Source organism: Perissodus microlepis, chromosome 12 (assembly GCF_051167445.1).
Source record: "Perissodus microlepis isolate ML-2025 ecotype Zambia chromosome 12, ASM5116744v1, whole genome shotgun sequence".
Taxonomy (NCBI): Eukaryota; Metazoa; Chordata; class Actinopteri; order Cichliformes; family Cichlidae; genus Perissodus; species Perissodus microlepis.
Genome location: NC_140472.1, coordinates 3,718,271 through 3,741,829, shown reverse-complemented (window position 1 = coordinate 3,741,829; position 23,559 = coordinate 3,718,271). Strand labels below are relative to the sequence as shown.

Below are 23,559 nucleotides of genomic sequence, written 5' to 3'. Positions count from 1 at the left end.
GTGCATTATCCCTGCTAAATAAAATAATTATCGCCTGTTCTTTACTGACGTACTGCAAGCTTTTCTGTGTTACGATCACAGATCCATAGGTTTCTGCAGCTCAGCACTCACATCTGATTCCTCTGAGACATTCTCACACCTCTCCAGTTTCATGTAATCCATATAGCCGGGTGTTACTGTATGCACTCAAAATAAAAACAACACAGGGTCATCAGTATTTAATAAAATTCATCTCTTTTTTTCTGTCTGGATTAGCAGAGAGAGAACTACTGTACATGTAAATACAATCACGCTGTTTGACAGCATGCATTTTAACGTGTATCGGTTTGTTCCCTGAAGCAATATAATGTCCTGTTTTTAATGCAATTCCAAAAAATGAATATTTGATTTGTTTTGAAAAGAATCCAAATGTAGCATAAATTTAAACATCCTGACATTTTATTTGAAATAAAATTCAGTGGGTCACAATGTTACAGTTTTAAGATTCAAAAAGAAAATCTTAAACAAAAGCATTAACATTAGCAGTTGTTTCCACAGTGGTCATTTTTATTTTAGACTGTGTTGGAGAAAAAAATCAGCAGCTTATTGTATTTCCAGGGATATTCTCTATAAAATTTCAGTGCTTCATGTGCAAACAGATTACTTTCCAGTGTTGCAGCATTGGAAACTTGGTCCAAAGCACAAAAATCAAAATCATTCAAAAGGTTTTAGCTATGGTTCATTTTCACCAGCCAAGGTTTACAATTAGAGATGTAGTTCCTTCTTTTCTTTCTTGGGGATTTATATGGATTCGGAAGAGGGACTTCAAAGGGAAAACCAAGTCGAGATGACCTTCTTCCAGTGCTGTATGGAGTTTATGATCAGCCGAGAGTCATGGCACTCATGTTTTATGAGGTTCTGCCGATGGAAAATGCCAAAATCAGAGGTTAACACGGATCACAATGAAAACCTCTTCATTACTAGAAGATACTTCTGGGTTCACGGCAATGTGCCAGCAGTTTCACTACTATAAGCTGGTGATTAGACTTTTATTTTCTTTTTAATTAGCACAGTGATTAAACTGTAAAAATTGCATGCTGTATTTTTAGCCCTGTAATAGCGTTAATGTAACCTCTCAGATTACAACTACTCATACACGTAGTCAACAGCTTGCAGCAGGTGTCAAAGAAGGTGAAATGAGGCCAAAAGGCAAAGTGGACTGAGTATTGTGAAATCAACCTACTATAGTGTGGCAATATTGTCGCCAGATCATAATCATACTATTGATTGTAAGGAGATCACATGAGTTGAGTCCCTGTTTGAAATATAAATTTTGGTATAGGTTTAAGCTATGCCATCAGCACTTCTAAACTCGTTTTTATTCTGCATGACAGGAAATATGAATATTGTGTCATTTCCATTTTGTGTAATTGGCCATTTTTTGTGAACAAAACGTTTAATGTTATATTTGTCACCTCACATCATGTACAGTAAGATTGCAAACACATGTTAAGAATTATCAGTGGCTTCTTCAAACAATAAGATGTTTTCTGTTTATGTTATCAAGCAGATGTTATCTGATAGCGATTCATAATTTAGCCCTTTAGTTAAAAAAACCCCTGCTCATTGGTAGTACAGGAAAGGCTCCTCTTTTACCTTACATTCACATACCCTGTGAAAATGCAATTGCAATATCATTTACATAATAGCTTCAGCCAGGATGTATGGTACATTAAAATTAGGTCCACCAGATCTTTTAAAAACCTCCAAAGCTGCTGATGACAGAAGCCAAACAGAGCTCCTTTCCACCACATGGTGCTCATCTCGCCGTAACAGTTTCACCTTTTCGCCTCTTCCATCTCCTCTTTCCCCTCAAGAGGTCACACCTCATGCTGTAATGGAAAAACAACAGATTGCTGAAATGTCTTGCTCTTTCTTTTTTATACACCTCTTATATCTGGTGCATTCATACCGTGGTAAAGTGTATAATGATGTACGCAGTGATGATGACAGCACCGATGACAAACGAGGCAATCCCCAAGTGGAGAGCTTTCCGACCCAGCCGTCTGGAGCCATCATAGTCCTCGTGGGTATAGCTCTTCTGGGCCTTTGGGACAATTACGGACATTACCGTACATGCTCACACTGTGTGTGTAATGGTTTGTGGGCAAATGTGCTGTGAGGAAAAGACTAGTTCCACTTTCCCAATAATAATAATCCTCATAGTGACAGCAAGCCACGCCACGTGGCTTTTATGGGAATCTGCACCGAACATTTAGGAAATGATTATTAACCCCCTTCGTGCGTTACATCTGCACCTGCCTCTCATGTTGTCTCTAATTCATATTTGTATTGTAGCCAATGTCCTAAGCAGTGGTAACCACACGTTGCTAAGCCTGCATGCCTCATCTTATTACTCACGGCTACAGCAATGCAGCAGCTGCTGTTGGCACTCACGCCGTCTCATCTGACAACTCAAAGACTTGACATCAGTCTAAATGCATCTTTGCTATCTAATTCTTCAACTTTGTTCAACTTTGTGCCACCCTGGCTGGTAATGGGTGTTCTTTCCTGAGCTTTATCCACATGCTGGTCTGATAGCATCGTTGTATGGAGCATTACTGTAAGCAGTCCAGGGTGTGGTTGGATGCTTGGAAAGACCATAAACAGGAGGTATATTTGATCTTAGCAAACATCAGCAGAAGCGTTAATGTTAGGCCACTCAGAAACGTTAAGTGGGTTAGAATAACTTTACACAGTAAAGATGCAAATTTCTCACTTGACTTATGTTTGCTCCATATTTAATAACTATTGCCATCACCCCACGTGGTCTGTAGAGTTTTTCCCAGCAGTGGTACTTTTACCTATAAAATATGCATTTATGCAGGATAACATATGCTTTGATTTTTTTTACATTTATTAGTTTTTTTGTTTTTGTTTTTTGAATGCCAGCATACCTCTTAAAAACATTACGCATTCTAACCCACAGCTATTCATTAAACTAAAAAAAAGACAGGATTCAGAAACCTCACATTTCCAGCTTCGAGCAACTTACCAGGACAGAGAAAGCCAGCGCCACAATATTGATGGGCCACGCAGGACAGAAACAGGTGAACATGGTGAGCCAGAGGTAGCTCCTCATAGGGGGAATCTCCCGAGCCTCCTCGTTCTTCACAAAGTCAGAGCTCCCATCCAGCGAGGGCTTGGTGTTCATGACTGGCTTCAACACCCGCCGAGACAGTAGAAAGCAGAGAGGCGAAACAACAGCACTGAGACACTGGGAGACACTGAGAGGCTGGAGGTGGAAGCAGGGGAGGGGAGGCAGTGGAGCAGCGATGATGGAAGATAGAAATCAGCCAGCAGAGATTATGAGAGAGATGCAGAGGAACAGAGGCAAGAAGCCTGAGCAGATACATTTATAATGTTTTACTTCAGACTTGTAATCATGCATTTTTTTTGTAATCAATTATTTATTATCGCCTATATAAAAGGAGGAAGTGAAAAAAGGAAGAGAAGGTACGATCAGCTTAGTCTCAAAAGTGACAGAGCAAAATATGACACAAAAAAGTCCACCCTATCCTTTTTCCTCCAACCTCATGTACCCCCATACTCAGAACCCAGATGGTATACGTTAATGTGGTCAGAGAGAGTATATCAAAAAAGGAATACATAATGGATACATAAATAAAACATTAATTTTTAATAAACACATTAAAACTATGCATGCCTCTGTGCTCCATCCCCTACTGCTCATGTATCATGTACAGGCATGAAATAAAAAAGCTCAACAAGGAAAACAGACTTAAAACAATACATATATATTTCAACTAATTTATCTGGTAGCCTATGTGTTACCTGTAATTTATTATTATTGATGGCAATGAAATCCACATTTAAAGCAATAATAAAAATAGCACTGTGCTAAAGCCTTGAGCCAACCCTCATTTCTTTACATTTTGTTTCCAGACCTTCTTAAGCTGATCTTGTGAGTTATTTTCCCAGGTTTTCTCAAGGTTTATTTGGACATTGGCTACTTTTTCAGTCTAGTCCTTGTACCTGACCATTGTCGAAGGAATGCTTTTGTAACCCACTTACCACTGACCCAGCAATCGTTCAAACACAGAAAAGGCACCTATCTCAGGGGATGAACCAGTGTTCTTTCTACACGAACAGCTTCTTTGTTACTAGACGCCAGGTTAAAAAAATACATAATTTCTTTAGTCAAGTCTATGAAAAATGCCAAATAAAACACAGTTTGAGTTATAAAATAGTATTTTCACCAACAAGGTGATTCCCAAAAAGCTTGGGTATATCTCAGCATGGTGTGCAGTGTGTCCTTAAAAAATTCAGAGGAAAGTGGTTAAGTGGAGGATAAAATTCTTGTCACTGATGGATTATCCTTCTCAGAGCCCGGACCTCAACATTATTGAAGCAGCGTGGGGTTGTCTTGACAGAGAACAGAACAAACAGCAGAAGAGCTTTGAATGTCCTCCAAGAAGCCTGGACAACTATTTCTGAAGACTACTTCAAGAAATTAGAAGACATCTGCCTCAGATAGTTTAGACTGTGTTGAAGAATAAAGGTAGTCATACCAAATATTCATTTTCAAGCTTGTTGGGATCCTACAAACTCCGTTTATGTACTTTTCTTCCTTTTATGTTTGCACATTTCAATACATCACTGCATCTAATTCTTATATTCCTAATAACATAAAGAAATGATGTGTGGCTCAAGACTTTTGCACAATGCTGTTTTTATGGATTTTGTGCAAATTTAAAGCAATGTGGAGTAAAGCTGGTTCTCCTTTAGAGCATATCATAGTAAAGAAACTAGAATTACACATAACATTGGGCTTTTTTAAAAAACAAAATTGAGTAATTTTATAAAAGGCTTATTTTTACTCATGTTTTGTACTGAAGTTTATTACAAATGATAATTCTGGACAAATGTTAAGATGCACTAATTTTACTCAGCAAAGGCTATCTGCTGTCATGAAGCAGTCTTGTATTTGTGCCAAATCAAGCCAATAAATGGAGCTAGACCATTTTTTCCTTAGAAATAGTAGTTTTAAATGAAAAAAAAAAGCAAGTCTGTGTAGGAAATCAAGAAAAACTCAAACAGGACACAAAAAAGTGGAATGTTTTAAAATAATTTATTAGGAATAAAAGTTAAAAAGTTTTGCTTTCCTCCAAAGGAATAAACACGAGAAAAATGAAAATCAGAAAATGTTACAGTGTTGACAAGATTGTTATAATGCAGTGAAATCAGCATCAGAGTTTGAAATACCATGGTAGCTCGCAGCAGACAGAGCGAGTGTATCAAAATGTTTAAAAACCTGGTATTTTGTAGATGGGGAGTGCTTTTTTATTTTATCGTGTCCGGCCAGTGCAAAATCCTAGTAGCTATGAAAATAAGTGTTTTGGTCTAAAAACAAAAACAAAAGAAATAAGTCACATTGCTACAGTCTGTGACCTCCAGTGGATATGCAGCGATGGATGACTGTGGGGTGGGTATGACAGGTAAACAAGAGTTAATAAGACCCCACCTTTCTAAAAGGTTCAACCACCCACACTTTTATATCAATGTTAATGTAATAATAATAATAATTTAAAAAAAAAAAAAAGGGTCAGATTAAAATTTCACATTTGCAGCAGAGGTAACCCCCCCCCCAAAAAAAAAACAAAAAAAACCAAACAAAACAAAACATGGCACATTGGAAACCAATGTGAATAAGACCAAATGACACACAAACATCAACTCATCTTGCAGAGGAAATCAGTCAGAACGCAAACTGTGCACGACTGCTCCATCGTAACAGTCCTTCATTTGCCCTCACAATCATCACGTATTTAAAAATCACAGTTAAAACAACAATATGATAAAGTAAGAAGTCGTGTTTTTCCTCTCCCAACAGGAGTGCTTCCACACCCCTCGTCTCCGAACAGTAGCAAGTGTCGCTCAGTACGCAGCCCCTCGCCCGCTCAAGTAAAACTCTGACGCTGCTCCTCAATGTCGTAAGACTCACGTGACGCATCATTTATAAACGCCTGGAGAGAAATACAGTAACAGACAGACAAACTGAAATGTTCTCGACCTTCATGTGAAACTATCAGTCAAGATTGATAAAAGAGATCGTACCATTTCGCCAAAACGCTCCCGCCTCCCTGACGCAAATTTTGCAGAACCCTCTCACCCGCTAACCAGCCGTATTTACAAAATTTTACAAAATTGTACACCTCATGAAGGCCTATTACGTAACAGAGACTAATGACCTTTGTCGTCTGACCATTATTAGTAACGAGTCATTGTTAAAAAAAACAAAAACAAAAAACTACCAAGATATACACTTTGTGACACATTTGAGAAAAAGTATTAATCCCCAATGTTAAAATTCAGTATGAACTAGTGACAAATATACAGCTTTCCAGTACATTTTACATCTCCTGACCTTCAAACAGCCATCACCTGGAGATTAAACTCCTCCCATCTCAGAGAGATCAGATTAAAGAGGTCAAAGAAACCAATGAATCACAGCCAAAACAGATCATGAAATAACACAGCCATCACAAAAACATATCAGAGGAAAAAAACAAAGAAATACAGCATCTGAATGTGTTGCTATTACATGTAGTGATAAACGTTTTTGCTCCTTTTGAGAAGGTTTTTTTTTTTCTTTTAAGTCCCCCCCCCCCAAAAAAAAAAAAAAATTGTGGTGGAGTTTAGTGTGGTGTCAGTAGGGTCAACTGGATGTAGCTGACACCAGGGCAGGTTGGCTACAGGTTAGGCCACCCCAGCCGGAGACGTGGACTGGACAGAGACAGGCCAGATCAGCTCCAAAGCAGCTTCAACTCCTTCCAGCTCTCAGTCTACAGCTCTGCACTGACACACAAACCGGCGGGATTACTCACAGGTTAGGCAGCACGAAGCACTCGTATGTGTTACACTTAAAGGATGACAGCTAGCAGGAGGACTGACTCACACTCTCAGTGATAGCCGTTAGTGAAGGCCGTGGCAATCAAAGGGCCCTGTGGGAGCAAGCATGCAAGGTCAGTATGATTTCATATAGCCTAAGAGCTACGCTGACTACTTTTGCTATCTTGGGCTAAAGGTGGTAATAACTGGAGTTGGAAATGTACACACACTAAAATAAGCTGTTAAATGAGGGCCAGATTTATTTTTTTTAAAACACCAAATTGTAGTGTTGCTGAATCTGCTTCTAATGTTTATTCTTGTGATGTTCACTCAACATGTTCATTTAATCACTCAACATTTTAAGAAAAGCACTTATTTGCATTCTTGCAGTGGCAAATAAGATCAGATAATACCACTCCTGCATCTGTCCATTCAACAGGAAGCAATTCCCACAGTTAGCTTAGCACAAAGACTAAAACCAGAAACCACCATCGCCAACCAGCGTGTCTAAACTATTTTTGATTGCTTCTATGAAAACGGTTTAAAAAAACCATTTTGTATAAAAAGAATAACATTTTTTAATGTGAATTGCTGTTTAGAAGTACTGTTTCAAGTCTCAAGCTAAGCTAGCATGGTGATATATACAGCTTTATAGACTGTATACAAAAGATGGAAGCAGCATCCATGATGTCACTCATTAGTACCACTTTTAAGCCTCAAGATGAACCTTTTAGCCATGACAGTCTTAGCTTTGGGTAAAAGGTTGTCAATTGCAAATCATTAGTTACTGAGTGGAGCCTGCTTTACACTCGTTTCCGACCCTGATCATAATTCACTAAATTAACTTACAGCAAAAGCAAAATATACACTAAAGTGACACAGGAGTCATGCCCTGCTTGCTTTTACTGGGAATGTGGATTTAAGGCACTTGCGCATTGACTCCAGTAGAGCGGGGCCAATTTTGGATTTTTAAGACCGATATCAAGATGTTATTTTTGTTGTGGATTTCTTGCTGTGTGGCAACAGTGCTAACCGCTAACCACTGCGTCACTTATATCAGGATGTAGAGACCATTTTCTCCCTCTTGGATACACAAAACCCAAACAGAATAACCTAGCATTTGTTATGCGCCCTGCCCGACTCTTCTTGGATCAGCTGGTTGTCGTATTTGTGGGGTCCCAAATGCGTATTACATAAAGGGAATTTGCATTTCTCTCTGGTGGCCAGACTATGCAACCACACAACTCATTTATCAGCCATTATAAATGCAGATACAGATAAATTAGCAAATAGCTAATATTGGCCAACAATACTGGCCCGCAGATAAATCAGTCAGATGAACCGGTTTTTAGACACGGATGCTATGCCCATCTTCTATATACAGTTTCTGTATTTAATGGACAGACAAGAGTGTGATATTGACCTTTTACATAATATCTCAGCCTAAATTATTATGATAATTAAAATATTAGAAGACAAACTGTAGGATAATGCAGTGATGTACCAGTGTTAAAGTAAGAGTTGCAGATGCTACCTGCCTTCACCGGGAAATTAGCTTAAATGTGATTTTTTTTTTTTTTTTAAATGAGGACCAACACACTTGATGTAACAGACAGAAGTTACAGCTTTAGTGATAGTAAGGGTCAGACACGACTCAAATCAAAAACTGGAACACATAATTAATGGCAACAGTAACTTACCCCCAGACTATGGCTGAATCCAGTGCTTGGTGCAGGGCTTGCAGCGCTGAGGTAACTGCTGACGGCCGATTCCTGACTGGCTGTTCCATAAAGGTCTGCCATCGGACCTGGGCTGCTTGTACCTAAAAATCCAGCAGAACGAGACGGGGTGGAGCCTGAAAGTAAAAAATAATGACGTCACAATAACGGAGACATCAACCTGTCTAAACTATCATTTTAGTGCCAAGGTTAAGCGAGCAGAGGTTAGATTAATGAAGAGGACTTAACACAGATTAAAATGTAAATCTTCTAACCTGCAGGGAGAGAAAGTAATTTCTCTGTCTCACACTGGATGAGAAAAATCTCATTTTTAGACACACTAGCCGCACGGTTCATTGATTAGCATTAACAATCAGGTGATTCACCACTTATGCCCACACTGACACTTGCAGTTTTGACTAAAACTTGATAATAATTTGATTGCTGATATTTTTTTTAAATTGATGATAAGTGCAGCTGAGGATGGTGAGAATAGTATTTTGACCAGATGATGGATGTTGTGTTTAATGTCATTTGGTACCTCTGACTACTGCCGCTGCTGCCGCAGCTGCCATTGGTCCATATGCTGTGAGAGGAATGGCTAAAAAGGCAGAGAAGAAAAGATTAAGTTAAAGCATATGATAGAGCAAATGTTAGATGTAAAAGGAAGCTAACAACTTTCAATAAAGAACTACAGATTCTAGGATCATTTAACTTAAAGCAGGGTCCATTGAGGTCACCAGAGGAGCCCCAAACACCTACTCCTTCCCCCATTACTGTCAGCAATCAGCCTACAGCTAGAAACCAAGGAGGACCGACAAACACAAACATGCAAACCAAAGAGTGATCATGTGTTGGTGCTATTGTGGGCGTGTAGCAGACTGACAACGTGCTGCTTGTAAAGTCCAGAGGAGGGACTGACTGACCTGTGAGCTCAGGGGGGTGGGGTGAAGTCAGAAGGGGAGTCCTCTCTAAGTGGAACTCTAAAACAGAAACATCAGAGTGCTGTTGAGACACACACCACCACTGCCAGCAAGGACAACACACACATATACACGCACACACGAAGCCAAGGGGAGGGGCAAATCACAGGTGAGAGGAAGTACACGCACAGGGCAGGTGCGTGTACTTAAAGGACGGAAAGATGTTTTACAGTCTAAGAAGTGGAGTTAAATGACACACAGTCATCCTGCTGAGACAGCAAAACAATAGAGCAAGAGTTACAGTTTGGTCGTCCAGGCTGATCATTTCAAATCATTCAGAAGAAAGCGTCGCATTTTCTTTTACTGGAATCGTTTCCACATCACTAAAGTTCAATGTCATGCTAGCATGCATGCACACACACTCAAGCAAAGCAGATGCAATTCCACTCCCTGATATTTACAAGCAGCCATTTGCACTCACTGTGTTTTATATGCTTCCATGGAAACATGTTTGTATTTGTGACAGTGTGTCTACTGGCTGTTCAACATGACACTACTCCAGCTACTGACTTCATTCAGTTGACTCACTGACACAACACTCCACCTCATTATTCAATACATCCTATGGAACGTGCGATTTCACACAAACTGGGACCTTTGTGTGAAATTCCCTCCAGCAGAAGGCTGCTGGGAGCAAACTGTGCAAATCAGTTCGGATTATTTACCTGATGTGTCCAGTCTTTGTTTTATTAAACATGACCCTGAGCCACAGTCTTAAAAAGAGTCGTTTTAGTGGGCACCAGGCACTTCCAAAGGATGCACATCGACTAAAGATGGCTGTATCTTTATTCCCAGAAATAGGATTTTTAAAAAAAATAGTCCTTAGGGTACAAGGAGCATAAAGTATATTGCGATTACCAGGAAACTGGTAGGTGTATCCAGGAGTGATGCCAGCATAGCTCCGACTGGTGTAGGTGGCAGTCTGAAAGCCTGGATAACCTGTGGGAAGAAAACTGGCGTTAATATGCGAACTGAGGCGTACATGGGATGTATCCCGAGTGAGGACAATTACACATGTGGTGAAATACTGAACACAAAATAGATAAACAGGAATGCATGCGTGTGTGTTGTTTTGCTGCCCCCTAACAGTGAAGCTTTGTACAATCCGTGACATGCAGGTGTGTGATATCCTACACCTGTGATCTGGATTTCCTCGCAAGGACGGGACTGGGCAGATTTCTGTCATTGTCTTCACTTACACTCTCAGCGGTGCTCATTACTCAGGGAATTTCTTTGTAATGCAACCTGACACCTGAAGAACCCACCTCAGGAGAACATTTGGGGGAATAACAACAATGTTACCCAGCATTAGCGCAACAGGATAACAAAAGTAATGTAAACATTTTTTTAAATCCCCACCTCAGAGAAAGAATTTGCTACCAAATCCTTTCTATGCCCTGGATAATTAAAGAACTGAAATTGAAGAAAGTAGTTCTCAGATTGAACAGCAGGTGGTAGCACCAGCATGGTTGTCAGTACAAGGGTAAAGGGTGTATTGTACAGGATAATGTTCACAGTAATGGAGGTTTGAGACCTTTTTTTTCAAAGGGCCGTTTCACTCATTTTACAACCCGAGGATCGACTGGAAAAACCACTGGAAAATATTGTCTTTAGCTGCGTGAGGATCCACCCCAGCTGGTGAAGTTACAGGGATGCTGGCTTTAGTTCCAGTCCACAAAAACGTGACTACAGGTGCTACAAATCAGAGGAAACAGTTTTTAAAAGAAGGGATTAAAAGGTGCTATTTGGTTGCATAAATGTAAGTCTCTTTTACTGTACCCCCTGTGACTTTCTAAACTGTACAGAAGTGTGGTATTCAAGCTTTAATATGTAAAGTTAAAACATGTATTAAAGCGCCACAGAGGTCACAGCTTTTATGAGCTGCTCGGGGGAAAGTTATAAGCTGAAGCGAGCAGCTGGCTGCAGTGGTCAGCCTTCTCCCAGCGAGGCGCCGCGTGACCTTTGAGGAAGCTGGGCCTTTAATGCTGGAGCAGTTACCGTTGGGTTCATGTTGGGTCCACATCCTTCCTGTCCTGATCGATGCCAACTTACCCAGCATACCGATGCCCAGCATGAAGGCGTCCATCCCATACGGCATCACCCGAGAGCGCCCCCTGGCCGAGCCGGTGGGGGACATCACCTCCTTGGGCTGCGCTTTCTTGCACTCCACCTGTTTTCCAGAAGAGGGGAGAATGATCACACCTTAGTTTCTATGTTGTGCTGATGCAAGAGTGGCAAATCGAGCCCTCGTACCATTTTATTGTTGATCTCGTGGAAGTGGATCTCGCACACTTTCTCCACCACGTCTTCATTCTCAAATGTTACGAAGCCGAATCCTGACGAGCAGAAGGCAAGTTTGTAAGTTAAAAAAACAATAGATCATAATAATTCACACAACACGCTGGAACTAGACAATAGGCCTTTCTGTACAGTAGTACAGCTAAATAGTGTGGAGTAATTAGTGGTGTAATAGCCGCTTAACACATTGCCCCCCTCCTTCTTTCAATGCTCCTTTTTCTGCACTCATCCTTCCTTCCCTCCCTCCCTTCCTGGCCAGAAGGCCCAGGCAAAGCTGGTAGGCTGTCATAATCGATCAATCCCAGGGTGGGGAGGAGGTGCTTAAGGAGGCTTTATCCTGATCCCGATTAACGGACTGGCTAATTAGACTAGCCCCGTTCGTCTCCTTGCAGCTCAGCCCACAGGAAGGAGGACGATGGGGGGTGTGGAGGGGTTGGAGAGGGATCAATAGACAACCAGAAATGGGTGGGGGAACAGTAGAGGAAAAAAAAAAAAACGAGGAAGAGTTGAGGAAAGGCGGGGTCAGTCCATCTCACCTCTGTGTCTGTTGGTGGTCTTGTCGAACATGAGCATGGCATCGTCGACCTGAGGGGAGACAAACAACACAGTTTTTTACTCAGAGCTCTCTCTCTCTCACTCTCTTTCTCTCTCTCACCACGCGGCATATTGCCTGACCTCAGCCCTTCTCAAGTTCTGCAGGGAGGCTCAGCAACAGATGGACAGAAAGCAGGAGGAGGGGAGGGGGGAGGCAGAGGGAGGGCTGCAGACGAGCGACAGGTTACAAAGAGGAGGCCGAGGGGGCAAAAGCAGGAAGATATGTTGAAAAACTCCACAACAAGCTCACGTACATAACGGGCGATACAAAAAGTTGGAAGCTGCGTTAACTCCTTCTTACAGAGAGCTAATAAACCACCCACCCACCCTCTGACCCCCTCCAGAGTTTGATAACCATGGCAACTGTACAAAAAGTCCTTATAAGAAAAAAAAGGGGGAAAAGAAAAAGAAAGGAAAGTTCAAGCCCAACATCAAATATGCTTTATGAATGATGGGAGAGTGCCAATGACACAAAGAGGACTGCAAAGAGAGAAACACTGACACACACACACACACGAAAAAGTAGCCAGTCACAAGCAGAAAGGTGAATCCATCGGGCAGGTGGCGACTCGATGAGAGGGGAGAGCTGATAGTGAGAGGAATAGCGACAGGTGGAGATGTGGTGAAAGAGAGCACAGAGAGTCCTGTAAGAGGGAGAAAGGGGGAAAAAAGGAAAAAAGAGTGGGTCAAAGTGGAAAGGGAGGAAAAAGAGGAGACAAAGGGAGAGGGAGAGGGAGAACAAAGAGGCCTGGAGGCTTTGTTTGTTGGCACAGTCAGCCATAATTCCTCCTCCTCTTCTCCCTTTGACCTCTCCCTCTGGCCCGGCCTCCCTTTATAGAGCAAAGACACAGGTGTCTGTTCGACACACACACACGCGCGCGCACACACACGCACACACACACACACACACACATAGCTTCTTTTGTCAAAGTTGACCTACTCTTTAGCTCAGTCTCTGCTTTTATTTCTCTCGCTCTCAGTCTCTTCTGACATGTTTATACTTCAGAGCTCCACAAAAACATTTGGTAAGTAAATCTGTGCTCTCGGTCTATAATAAGTTTACTGGAGACAGTCCACAGAGTAATTTGTCATAGTGACATTGGAGTGTCAGTCCTTGCCCAGTGTCTGTGTATGTGCGTGTGTGTGTGAGAACCCACAAGGGCAATTTGCCTACAGAAAGGTCAAAGGTGAGTGAGGAGTGTCAGTGTGCCTCTCAAGTCACTGCTTACTTCCAGCCTGACATTTACTCACTGCCTACAAGTCTCCATCTCTGCACAAAAAAAAAACAGCCTTTATTCTGGACACCAGTGGGAGAAACGGCCCAAAGTTACTACAAAGTCAAGCAGAGGAAAGGGTCGGCGTGCAGACTGGTGCAAGTGATCGATGATCAGACTAAAGCAAACAGAAACCCGACGTGGACTCAAACCGCACATGTCGGCCTTTGGGATGCTATAAAAAATGATCAAAACAATATTTAATGGCGGGAACAGAATTAACTGCACAATATTTCAAACACTGAGCATTTTCACAGAGTACTGCCAAACAATATTCCCCCTCATCCTTCCCCCCCACCTCTCATCTTCCCTGTTATCCCCTGCCCATCCCTCTCCGCACTCCTTTGTCCTCACCAGGACGGGACACAAAAGGTCCAGTGAGGCAGTCTAATCAGGAACTTCCATGGATGGCTGAAGCCTGCATTTCACCGTCCATCCCTGGATATATCTCTCGGCAAAAATTCATCTAGACGCTATGATTGAGGAGGGAGCAACAGAGGAACTCGAGGCCAAACCTTTCGGCGCTGGAAATGAAGCAACGCGCGGTCAGAAACGCAGCACCTCAGACCGAGTCTTTGCATCTTTCTTTTAAAACATTTTAAAGGGCTTGAGGTGCAGACTGAAATCTGCTGGACAAAAAAGTCTGAATGATAACTTTGCACAAGATCCCCAAAAAACTGAAAGAACTGAGTGTGTGAATGTAAACCACACGCATTACATGCGGTCAGTTTCATATCAGAAGACACACTGGATTGTAATTAATCCAGAAACCACCAGTATGCAGATAACTTCAGAACAAACTAGCAAAATATTTGCCCAGCTTTATACAGCAGTATAATGGTCCCCCCCACCACCACCGATCAGCACTCACACATACCCCATTTTGACCCAGTTCCCTCTCTTACCCCTCTGCAAACCTCCCTCAGTAAGGCCCTCCCTCCCTTGACGATGCCTTTGTCAGCCCACGGTCTATTTTTCGGCCCCCACGCCTTTCAGAATCTTGTAAAACACAAAACATCTTTAAAAAAAATTTCAAAGTTTTCAAACCTAATTTTTAAAAACACCGACGTAAGAGACTGAAGGAAGAGCGCCAAGTTTACAAGCTTTTTTACAACGACTCAACTTCTATTTATTACTCCCAAACTCGTGAGTTGGACCCCCCCCGCACTCTCCACAACCAACACACTTATGCTAACGCCGCCTCATCCCTCCTCCCGCAGAACAAAACCCCCTTACCCGCAGAATTACTTGGGGACAATGGACAAGCCGGGTCACCACGGTAACGGGCCAGGAGGGGGTTGTGGGTAGGAGCAGCTGTTACATCAGATTAATTCAGATTCTGATAATCCCTCCTCCTTCCTCTCCATCACCACACACTCACTACAAAACTTTTCTCCCCCTTCCTCACACAACCTCCTCCTCCACTCCCCCCCCCCAAACCCTCGCTCCGTCTTCCAGTCCCCCTAAACTTCGCCTGCTGCTCCCAGAGCCTCCTAGCCTCGTTATTTTTTTCTGTCCTCGTCGAGCCTTTTTTTCTCGCCCTCCTCCCCAGTAACTCCTTCACTCCCAGTCAAGTCGCTTGATTCAAAGTGAAGTTTTTCTCCGAGAATCTGCTGTGAATCTGAACCTGCCGAGCTTGTGGGATGTGGTACTACGGCTTTTCTGAGCTGCTGATTTGTTTCTGCACCAGCAAACTTATGCAAGTCCGTAAGGACTGGCTGGTTTCATTCCAAACCGCGTGGACCCGCCACTCACCTTCCCAAACTGGTCGAAGTACTGCTTGACGTCCTCGATAGTCGTGTTCACCGACAGGCCTCCCACAAAGATTTTCTTGGTTCGAGTGACCAACTGGACAAAAGAAGGAGGAAAGAAAGGGCAGCACTCATGAACCAGTTTCATTAGAAATGCATGCACATGGAGTTCAGTGAGAGGTACATTTGATTATATAGCTGTGTCACTAAAGCTGATCATATGAAGTCATTAAGTGTGATGGTAGAATTATCATCCATACGTTTTCTTTAGGCCGTTTAAGTACACGATACAAACTGCTGCCAGGTTTTACAAGAGCACATGCCACATGTGAAAGTGTCTGACTGATGAGCCGTAATGACACTAAACAAGAATGCAACACTCTGTTTTAAAGGCTGCGAATGACTGGATGTCCTCAAGCTGTGTTATTCGCTGACCAGCAATTCACAAAATCTTTTAATAAAAAGCAGGACTTCCTGCGTTCCTCCAATCGTGTGCACAGGAAGCATCGGACACCTGTTATTATTTATTTGGGCTTTTTTGTTTCACTTCCTCGCAGTTTGTCTGATGCCAGTGAGCGAAGTGAGTGAGTGATGCTGTATGACGTATTGCTGGCTTTCCATTAGTAAATATATAAAATTTATTCTTAGCAGTCAGTGAGAGAAAACTAAAAGAATAAACAGGTTTGTTCAATTTCTGTAACTATAACACTACGATTGACTCACTAAAATACAAATATGGGCAGTGTTGTTGCTGTTTTTAATCTGTTCCAGCAGTCCAAAAGGAAAACCACGTTTTTTTTACTAAACTGAGCCATCAAACATTCAGACCGGAGAGATTGGACTCATCAAATTTTGGGTCCTTTTTTTTAAAGACCTAAAACAACTAATTGATTGCCAGAATTGCCGACTCATTTTATATACTTCGACTAACTGATTAATTAGACTAATCATTCGAACAGCGCTGGACACCAAAGTCAGGGTGGGACTTTGGAGTACAACAGTAAATGCAAATTTTTAAAAAGAAAAAGATCAGTAAAACTGAAATTCCAGCTTTTTGTCAAAGCACAGCTACAAATTGTAAATCATACAAAAGGAATACAGTTGTTTTGTTCATTATTATAAGGCTCCGCTTGGCTCTAATTTTACTTACATTTCTTTGTGGCATCAACCCTGTAAACCTATTTCTCCACTATCCTCGTGTGCTGTTGTTCTTAATTGAAAAGTTACGCACATCATTGCTTTGAAATGTAACACCGACATTCAGGTGAGGGTCTAAAAGGTTTTGTTAACCTGTGCTCACATCAGCATTATGAGGCACTGTCCCAGATACGTGACAGAAAACACTCGACGCACGCTGAACAAGCGCGAGGAGGCCGCTCGACTCACCTTGGGCTGGGCTCTGCGAGGAAATGCGACCTTTGGATCGATCTAAAAGAAAGGATATAGAGAAAAGAGGACCTGGTTAGTGATGCGCTGCTATAACCCGCCGCCTTGCCCTGGTGTATTCTGATATCAGACCCTCATCTTTCATTCTTTAGCAAGTCAGCAGAGAAGGTACAACACATCCAGGTTCATGCCTAGCGCACGTGTTCACTAATACCACACAACACTGATGTCTAAAAAACCTGTTTTTCACATCAAACTTGGGCCTCGCTGTGCTAGAAAACGTGACGACACCACAACGAAAAATCTACAGATTTCTCTTTAAATCAGAAATCCGAATGCAGACTTTGGCCACTCAAGTGTCGAGTCTTCCAGGTGTGTGATGCCAGTGTGTGTGTTTACGTGTATCAACACTGATGTAGTGATTGCTTCTTATTTTTTACTGATCAGATATTTGGCCACACCTCCAGCTCGATCAAGTGTATAATAATCTGTACCAGACTCCAGTGAGCGTCTCTTAATAAAGTACTTACAAATTGTTGATCATTTTGCATCAACCAAGACAAAACGGGAAAAAACTCTGCCTGAAAAGGCCGACTGAATCGAAGCGAGTGCGTGCTCTGCATTCTTCTCCTTAAGCCACACATTGTCAGTGCGTGTGCAGCGTGTGTGAGGGTGTGCTACTAGTTTGTGTTTTTTTATTTTGCATGGATTTGCCTGTGTGGTGCAGGCACATGCATCTCTGGCTTGATCGATCGTGTAAATTTCCGTGCGTGTGTGTGTGTGAGAGCGTGCGCGCGCAGGTGGAATGCCTGGGAATGTCCGGCGAACCCCAGGCCTCTCTCGTCACCACCATGTGACATGTGATCTCCTGGAATCTCACACGGACACCACAATCACAAACACACCTCACCTCGGCGAGGAAGGAGAGCCGGAGACGGAGGTCAAGTGTGTCAGAAAGACAGCGGGAGAAAACGAGGAAGGAGAGGAAGACAAAGAGCTGTCAATCACATCGCGCTGACAGCGGACACACCAAGTCCGTTCGTTCGTTCGTTCGATTTTGGCCTGCTTGTGACGCAAGCGATGACAACAATAGAAACCATTCGACCTGTGTGATCTTTAGGTGGTCTGGCTGGTCTGCCCTGCAGTCCGTCATCTTTACTTCCAGAAAAATAAAAGTGCGACAAGACTGACTTTTTTTTAGCTGAGTAACTCATTTCAGATTAATACAACCCCAAAAAACCAACAACAACAAAAAAACCCAAACTGATGTGGACTAACCCCCCTGAATGTCACCAAGGTTAAGATTGGAGAGAGAGCCAAACCACACCATGAAGATGCAATCATAGACAGGCTGTAAAATTGGAATTTGAGACCTCTATATTAGTCTATACGGTCTAATAGAGCTAGAGAACAACTAGACTACGCCACACTGTACTGCTGTTACACTAACAGATGGTGAGACAGTACAGCGCTAAGATTAGTCCGTAACCATGAGAGGGTAGAGTTGAACTACAGTAGAGAGCTAGAGCCTCTATGGTAAACCGTGTGCATTTACCAGAGTTTTCTAATGAGAGTCGACATCACCAACGCAAGTTTCTGTCTCTTATTTATTTATTTCACTTTCTTTCTAGAGAGCAGAGTGAGAAGACTATAGGCTAACACTGGAGGATCAGATGCAGAGTCTACTGTTTAGTTTCTATGGTGGCTAGACTACTCTGATAGTCACCTCCGGTCACCAACCCTCCCGATGTCCAAAACTCCTGTGTACATTCAAACAAACAAGACACACACACACACAAACACACAAAATCAAACACATGGCAGCACACGGCACATCCGTGGTGAGGAAATTGTGAACATTAAGCACATGAAGTGGCCGTGTTTATCGGACTCATCACGTTACCTCAGGTGTTCAGAGTGTGACACAGGAGACCAGCTTTGCTTTCACCTGCTGAACGTTTCTTTCTACTTACTTAAAAACTGACCTTATATGCAAGAAGTGAACTTTACTGGGAAATTCCCAATGCACATACATACTGACTGGACTTTTATGAGGCTGGCGCATCTTGTTCTCAATGATTAACGACTCTAAACAAATTTGTTTTGTTGGGTTTTTTTGGGTGGGGGGCGGCTTTAATTTAAAAAACATTCATTCATGAGATTTTTATATTTAAAAAAAACAAACAAACATAAACATATGGGACAGAAATATCATGAATACATGTGAGGCCTCAGAGGTGTAGTTTAGAGAGGAGTCTAACCTCACCGGACTCAAGGTAACAGGGAAGAAGCTGAACGTAATTCCAAGAGAGGTTTATGAAATCAGGGTAATCCCCTTTGACCGGCTACATCCCAGCTATGCAACAGTTGGCCGAGTGTGCTGCCTGTCACAGCCTGAGCTGGGAACGCACTTAAAGCAACGCACCGATTGGGCCGCACTCAACATCTCAGAGGAACAACTCAAGCTTGTTGACTCCAATCCTATTAGGAGAGCCACAGTAATCACAGACGGGGTTATCCTGCCCCCACCACCACCTCAGTCTTTCCACTCATCTCAGTATGGAAATGGTTAAGCAGGAGGGGGGAGTAGGATAACCCCTAATGCAACTCTAGCTAAAAGGCTGTGTGACTTTGTTGTAAAACTCTCCACAGTTGCACCTTGGAGCTGCAGCTGAATGGACACTTTGTCCCACAAAAGGTGTCTTTTGCTTCGGCCGTCACTAACTTTACAGACAGTGGGAAGCCGGGAGGACACCCAGAGGGGCAGCTAGCAGAGCAGCAGTTGCATAAATCACAGTAAGGCCTGCTGCAGCACACTGGTCAAAACCGGACAGCATCTGTCCTTCAAACACAATAAGTACCAATAAATTCCTCTGCAGCACTGTATTCGCTCCTCAGCCTCGCGGCCGAGCAAAGCTGCGTTAATTCCAGTGCTGGATCGGTTCAGTCGGTCACAGCATGGCACATTCTTTCTGTTGCCACTGGAGAACTTTTCTCTCTCCCCTCTCTAACAGGATAACCTGTCTGCATGAGAGAGGGGAGAGGGGGGCAGGGTGAGCAGCGGTCTAAAAGGGCTACTCTACTCACCATCCAGCCCCTGTGGCTGATCACTGAGCCCTTTCCACACCACACACACACACACACACACACAGGCTGCCACGGCACCCCTACCAAAACACCACCGACACCCAAGTGCCAGCCACAAGGGGCCCTTCCACGGCCCGTGAGGCTGCGCTGATGCACGAGCTGCGGTGGAGGGGGGAGGGGTCAAATTAAAGACAAGGAATCATTATTGGTGGAGCCAGCGATGAATTAATTTAATAAGTTGCTTATCTGGAGGATAAACCGTCGGTGTCATGACCTCTTCTCTCTGCGCCTGCAACTGTTTGCACAGTCTTGATTTCTGGTATCCAAGAAATGATTGTAAATGATGTGCATTGTTATCTTCTTTCTTTTGTGACAGAGCCATTCTTCAACTGTGAAGAAAGGGGGGAGGTCACTATGGAAACAAACCCCATGGTGAGTTAGTGGCGTCCAACCATGATGGTGCTACTTGTCATAGCTGTCGTGCCTGCAAGTGACACTATAGCAGTCGGGCACTTGGGAAACCAACAAACTATGAAGAGCTGAATTCAGCTTAACTTCTGTATCAAACACCCCCAACGCACTCCTCCAAAAATGTCAGTTTTGAAGTCATAATAACAGAAATGTCTTATTTCTGTAACTTTCTACAGTGATCAACCATTTTTTCCCCTTCTTCATCTTCTCCTCCTCCATTTCCTTCTACAACACCTCCACTTATCTCCCAGAGAAGGTGAATCGTGCAGAGCACAAAAGAGGGGAAAGAAGAAATAGGCTTCCCTCATTTCAATACAGTCAGTAACCCGCAGCCATTACCACTCCCACTGAGGAGAGAGGCGGGGGCAGCGGTCCCTATGGCGACCAACGGGCCACATTGTTCCCAGGCCAGCCCACATTCATTACTGACAAAGACACACACACACACACACACACACACACACACACACACTCTGCAACACAGGCGATTAATACATTTGAAGTTAGAATTCACACAGGTGAAAAAGGCCTGAATGTGCGACTTTCTCGAGGCTACATTCACAGTTTTTCCGTGATCAACAGGAAGCTCACGGGAGTCTGATTGTTGCCACATTCACACCTTGATGGTTTCAGGTTGCATTTTCTCGTTTCATTGAGAAAGTTTTTTTCGGGGTCAATTCGACCCCTTGGGGGCAGGAGGAGAAGAAGGGGGAAAAAAACCAACAGCAGAAAGGAAAGTCTTGCTTTCCTCTTCCTAGAGGCCAAATCAAAGATTGGCAGTGAATTCAACCCTGTCCAGCCCCCCCCCCCTTGTTTCTATGGAAATTGACACTGGGTAACATTTTGCCTGTTTGTCTAAAGAGAGCGAGAGAGAGGAGAGAAAGAGCACTTTTTTTCCCCTCCCATGTGTCTCCGCTAACATCTTTGAGATGAACAGGTTCACGTGTAAGGTGTGGCGGCGGGCAGACTCGAGCGACACCAACATGGTGGAACGATCGTAAACACACCAAAAATGGAGCAATGTTACACCTCTGTAGCGGATTATTGGAAAATCCACTAATCAAACAGTGAGCAATGGGATTATCCGGTGGTGGGACGTAAATACAGAGAACTCACTGTTTTGGAGTCCAACTCGTGCCTGGTTTGAGCCAAAACTTTATCCACGCCAGCCTGATCGACAAAGGTGACGAATCCAAACCCTCTGTGGGCATCAGGGTGGGGGGAGGTGGGGAGTGAGGGAGAGAGAGAGGGAAGGCATTACTGACACATGTTGATATGACACATTACGAGGAGCGAGAAAATCGCAGAAATTCAGACAAACTTCCAAGCTCCGGGAACAGCTCCCTCACCTCGAGCGCTTAGTAACTGGATCTCGCATCACCATACACTCCTTCACCTCGCCATACTTGCAGAAGTACTCCTTCAGACCCTCTGGGAACCAAACAAGGCAGGATAGAAGACACAGGAAACAAGTGGTCAACAAGCCATAAGTACTATAATATCAAAAAGTTAACCAAAGGGGATGGGATTTTTTTTTTTTTTTTTTTGGGGGGGGGGGGGGGGGGGTGATTTGCCTGCTGAGATTTGTTTCGTCAAACTTCCTGCATTTTTAGATTAAAAGTGACAAAACATAAAACGTGTTCACGTGTCAAAAGAAAATTCAAATCGCAAATCATTTCCAATCTCAAGAATTTAACACCTCCCCACCACCCCTTTAATGAGCTTAAAAGAATCCACTATGGTATATGTGAATGGAGGCATTCATTCTGAGCGTGTTTGCCACTTAAAAACTAAAAAAAAAGAGACAACAAATAAAAACAAGCTGAGTTCATCCCAACAGACATCGTAACAAACACAGCTTTTCCAATAAGTTTGGTTTGGCTCCCTGTGATCCACGCCAGGATTTGTAACGACATGGTGGCATTTCAGGAGAGCTAGTGTTGGAAAAAAAAAAAAGATTTACCTTGTGTTGTTTGCCAGCTGAGTCCACCTATGAACATTTTGCTGCGGAAAAACAGAGAAAATATTTCTATTTAGGCTACACAGTCATCGTTTCTTTTTTTAAAACCTCCGGTGAAATTAATGCGGCTACTCAGAAATGACAAAGTTGAGACCTGGAAAGTTTAACCGTGGAGCTTTTTTTTTTTTTTTTTTTTTTTTTTAAAGGTGGATGTTCAGGGAGAATCACCTCTGATTTTACACGAGAGCTGTGCGTGTGCGTGGAAGTCCTCTCGCGGGATAGCAGGTTTGTTTCAGAGGTGTGTGTATGTGTGATCAGAGGTGCGAAAGAAAGTTTAAAAAACAAAGTTTTCTTCCATTACCAGGGGTCATGCGGGGAGTCCGCGGTGGACAGGCTGCTCTGGCTCCCTTCCGTCTCCATTCCGTGTCCTCGCGCCGTGTGTGAGTGGGTGCTCTGTGTGTGTGTCCGGGCCGAGCCGTGCGGGAAAACAGGCGGAGAGTGAGTGAGAGGAGCTGGGCGGGTTTGGCCCGGGGTGACAGAGAGGGGAGCGGGCCAGATGCAGGCTGGGACAGACTCCTCCTCCCCCCTCCAGTCAGTCCTCGCCGTTGTCTCTCACTCACGCTCTCTCTCTCTCTCATCCCACCACCGAGACACGCGGCTACGGAGTCAAAGCTGCTGCCATCACTACCACCGCTTCCGGGAATGCCTTTAAAAATAAAAGCATTGACTGGGTAGCACCTGTACTGTTTTTACCGAGAAAAGTGTTTAGGTCTTTAAAAAAACAAAACAAACAAAAACATACGGATTGAAAGAAAAAAAATCAAACAAGCATGCCTTTTCTTTTTCTTCCTGCGCTAAAATCAGCTGATTTCAGTTTTTACGCAGGGAGGAGAGAAATGGTGCAGTGGTCTACAGCTTTTGAGGAGGGGAGATGTCGACATTACCTTTATTGTTTTATTGCATGAAAGAACAAGAGTGTGATGATAGAATGCAAACTGTGTTCAGGGCAGAAACAACTGCATCATCCTGCTAAAACTACATCAGACGGTATAGATAGCATGCTAACTCAAAGCTAGCCAAGAAGTAAGTGGAAGTAGTCCTCGATTCAAACTATTTGTCAAGAGCTACAAATTCTTAACCTTGCAC

The 23,559-nt window shown here is 43.2% G+C and overlaps 2 protein-coding genes across 5 annotated transcripts; both read right to left on the bottom strand.

The window, feature by feature from the left end:
* Positions 1-56: 56 nt before the first annotated feature.
* LOC146375625 (transmembrane protein 233-like) lies at positions 57-3,400 on the bottom strand. 2 transcript variants are annotated; one of them, XM_084947579.1, is made up of 4 exons: positions 3,035-3,400; positions 1,952-2,086; positions 1,822-1,871; positions 57-897 (listed from the first exon to the last, which is right to left on the bottom strand). In XM_084947579.1, the coding sequence occupies exons 1-3, from the start codon at positions 3,191-3,193 to the stop codon at positions 1,860-1,862; spliced, it is 306 nt and encodes a 101-aa protein (XP_084803705.1). In that variant the 5' UTR covers positions 3,194-3,400; the 3' UTR covers positions 57-897; positions 1,822-1,859. The 2 variants fall into 2 exon arrangements, with proteins under 2 accessions (XP_084803705.1, XP_084803704.1); XM_084947578.1 differs by having other exon boundaries at positions 59-1,871; positions 3,035-3,393.
* Positions 3,401-5,112: 1,712 nt separating this feature from the next.
* msi1b (musashi RNA binding protein 1b) lies at positions 5,113-23,027 on the bottom strand. Of its 3 annotated transcripts, none has more exons than XM_084946515.1 (15): positions 22,775-23,026; positions 22,417-22,457; positions 21,803-21,884; positions 21,570-21,654; positions 16,896-16,937; positions 15,514-15,606; positions 12,427-12,475; positions 11,846-11,928; positions 11,645-11,762; positions 10,451-10,531; positions 9,536-9,592; positions 9,151-9,210; positions 8,592-8,746; positions 6,959-7,004; positions 5,113-6,853 (listed from the first exon to the last, which is right to left on the bottom strand). In XM_084946515.1, exons 1-14 carry the CDS (start codon positions 22,831-22,833, stop codon positions 6,963-6,965), a joined length of 1,047 nt encoding a protein of 348 aa, XP_084802641.1. In that variant the 5' UTR covers positions 22,834-23,026; the 3' UTR covers positions 5,113-6,853; positions 6,959-6,962. The 3 variants fall into 3 exon arrangements, with proteins under 3 accessions (XP_084802641.1, XP_084802640.1, XP_084802642.1); XM_084946514.1 differs by having other exon boundaries at positions 5,113-6,858; positions 22,775-23,025; XM_084946516.1 differs by lacking the exon at positions 9,536-9,592 and having other exon boundaries at positions 5,113-6,858; positions 22,775-23,027.
* Positions 23,028-23,559: the final 532 nt, after the last annotated feature.

Coding starts and splice junctions, on each gene's coding strand:
- msi1b (XM_084946515.1), bottom strand. CDS start 22,833: ATGGAGACGGAAGGGAGCCAGAGCAGCCTGTCCACCGCGGACTCCCCG. Junction 21,655..21,802: donor CCAGTTACTAAGCGCTCGAG/GTGAGGGAGCTG, acceptor TGATGCCCACAG/AGGGTTTGGATTCGTCACCT. Junction 16,938..21,569: donor ACGAGTTGGACTCCAAAACA/GTGAGTTCTCTG, acceptor CCTTTCTTTTAG/ATCGATCCAAAGGTCGCATT.
- LOC146375625 (XM_084947579.1), bottom strand. CDS start 3,193: ATGAACACCAAGCCCTCGCTGGATGGGAGCTCTGACTTTGTGAAGAAC. Junction 2,087..3,034: donor CGCTGGCTTTCTCTGTCCTG/GTAAGTTGCTCG, acceptor ATTGTCCCAAAG/GCCCAGAAGAGCTATACCCA.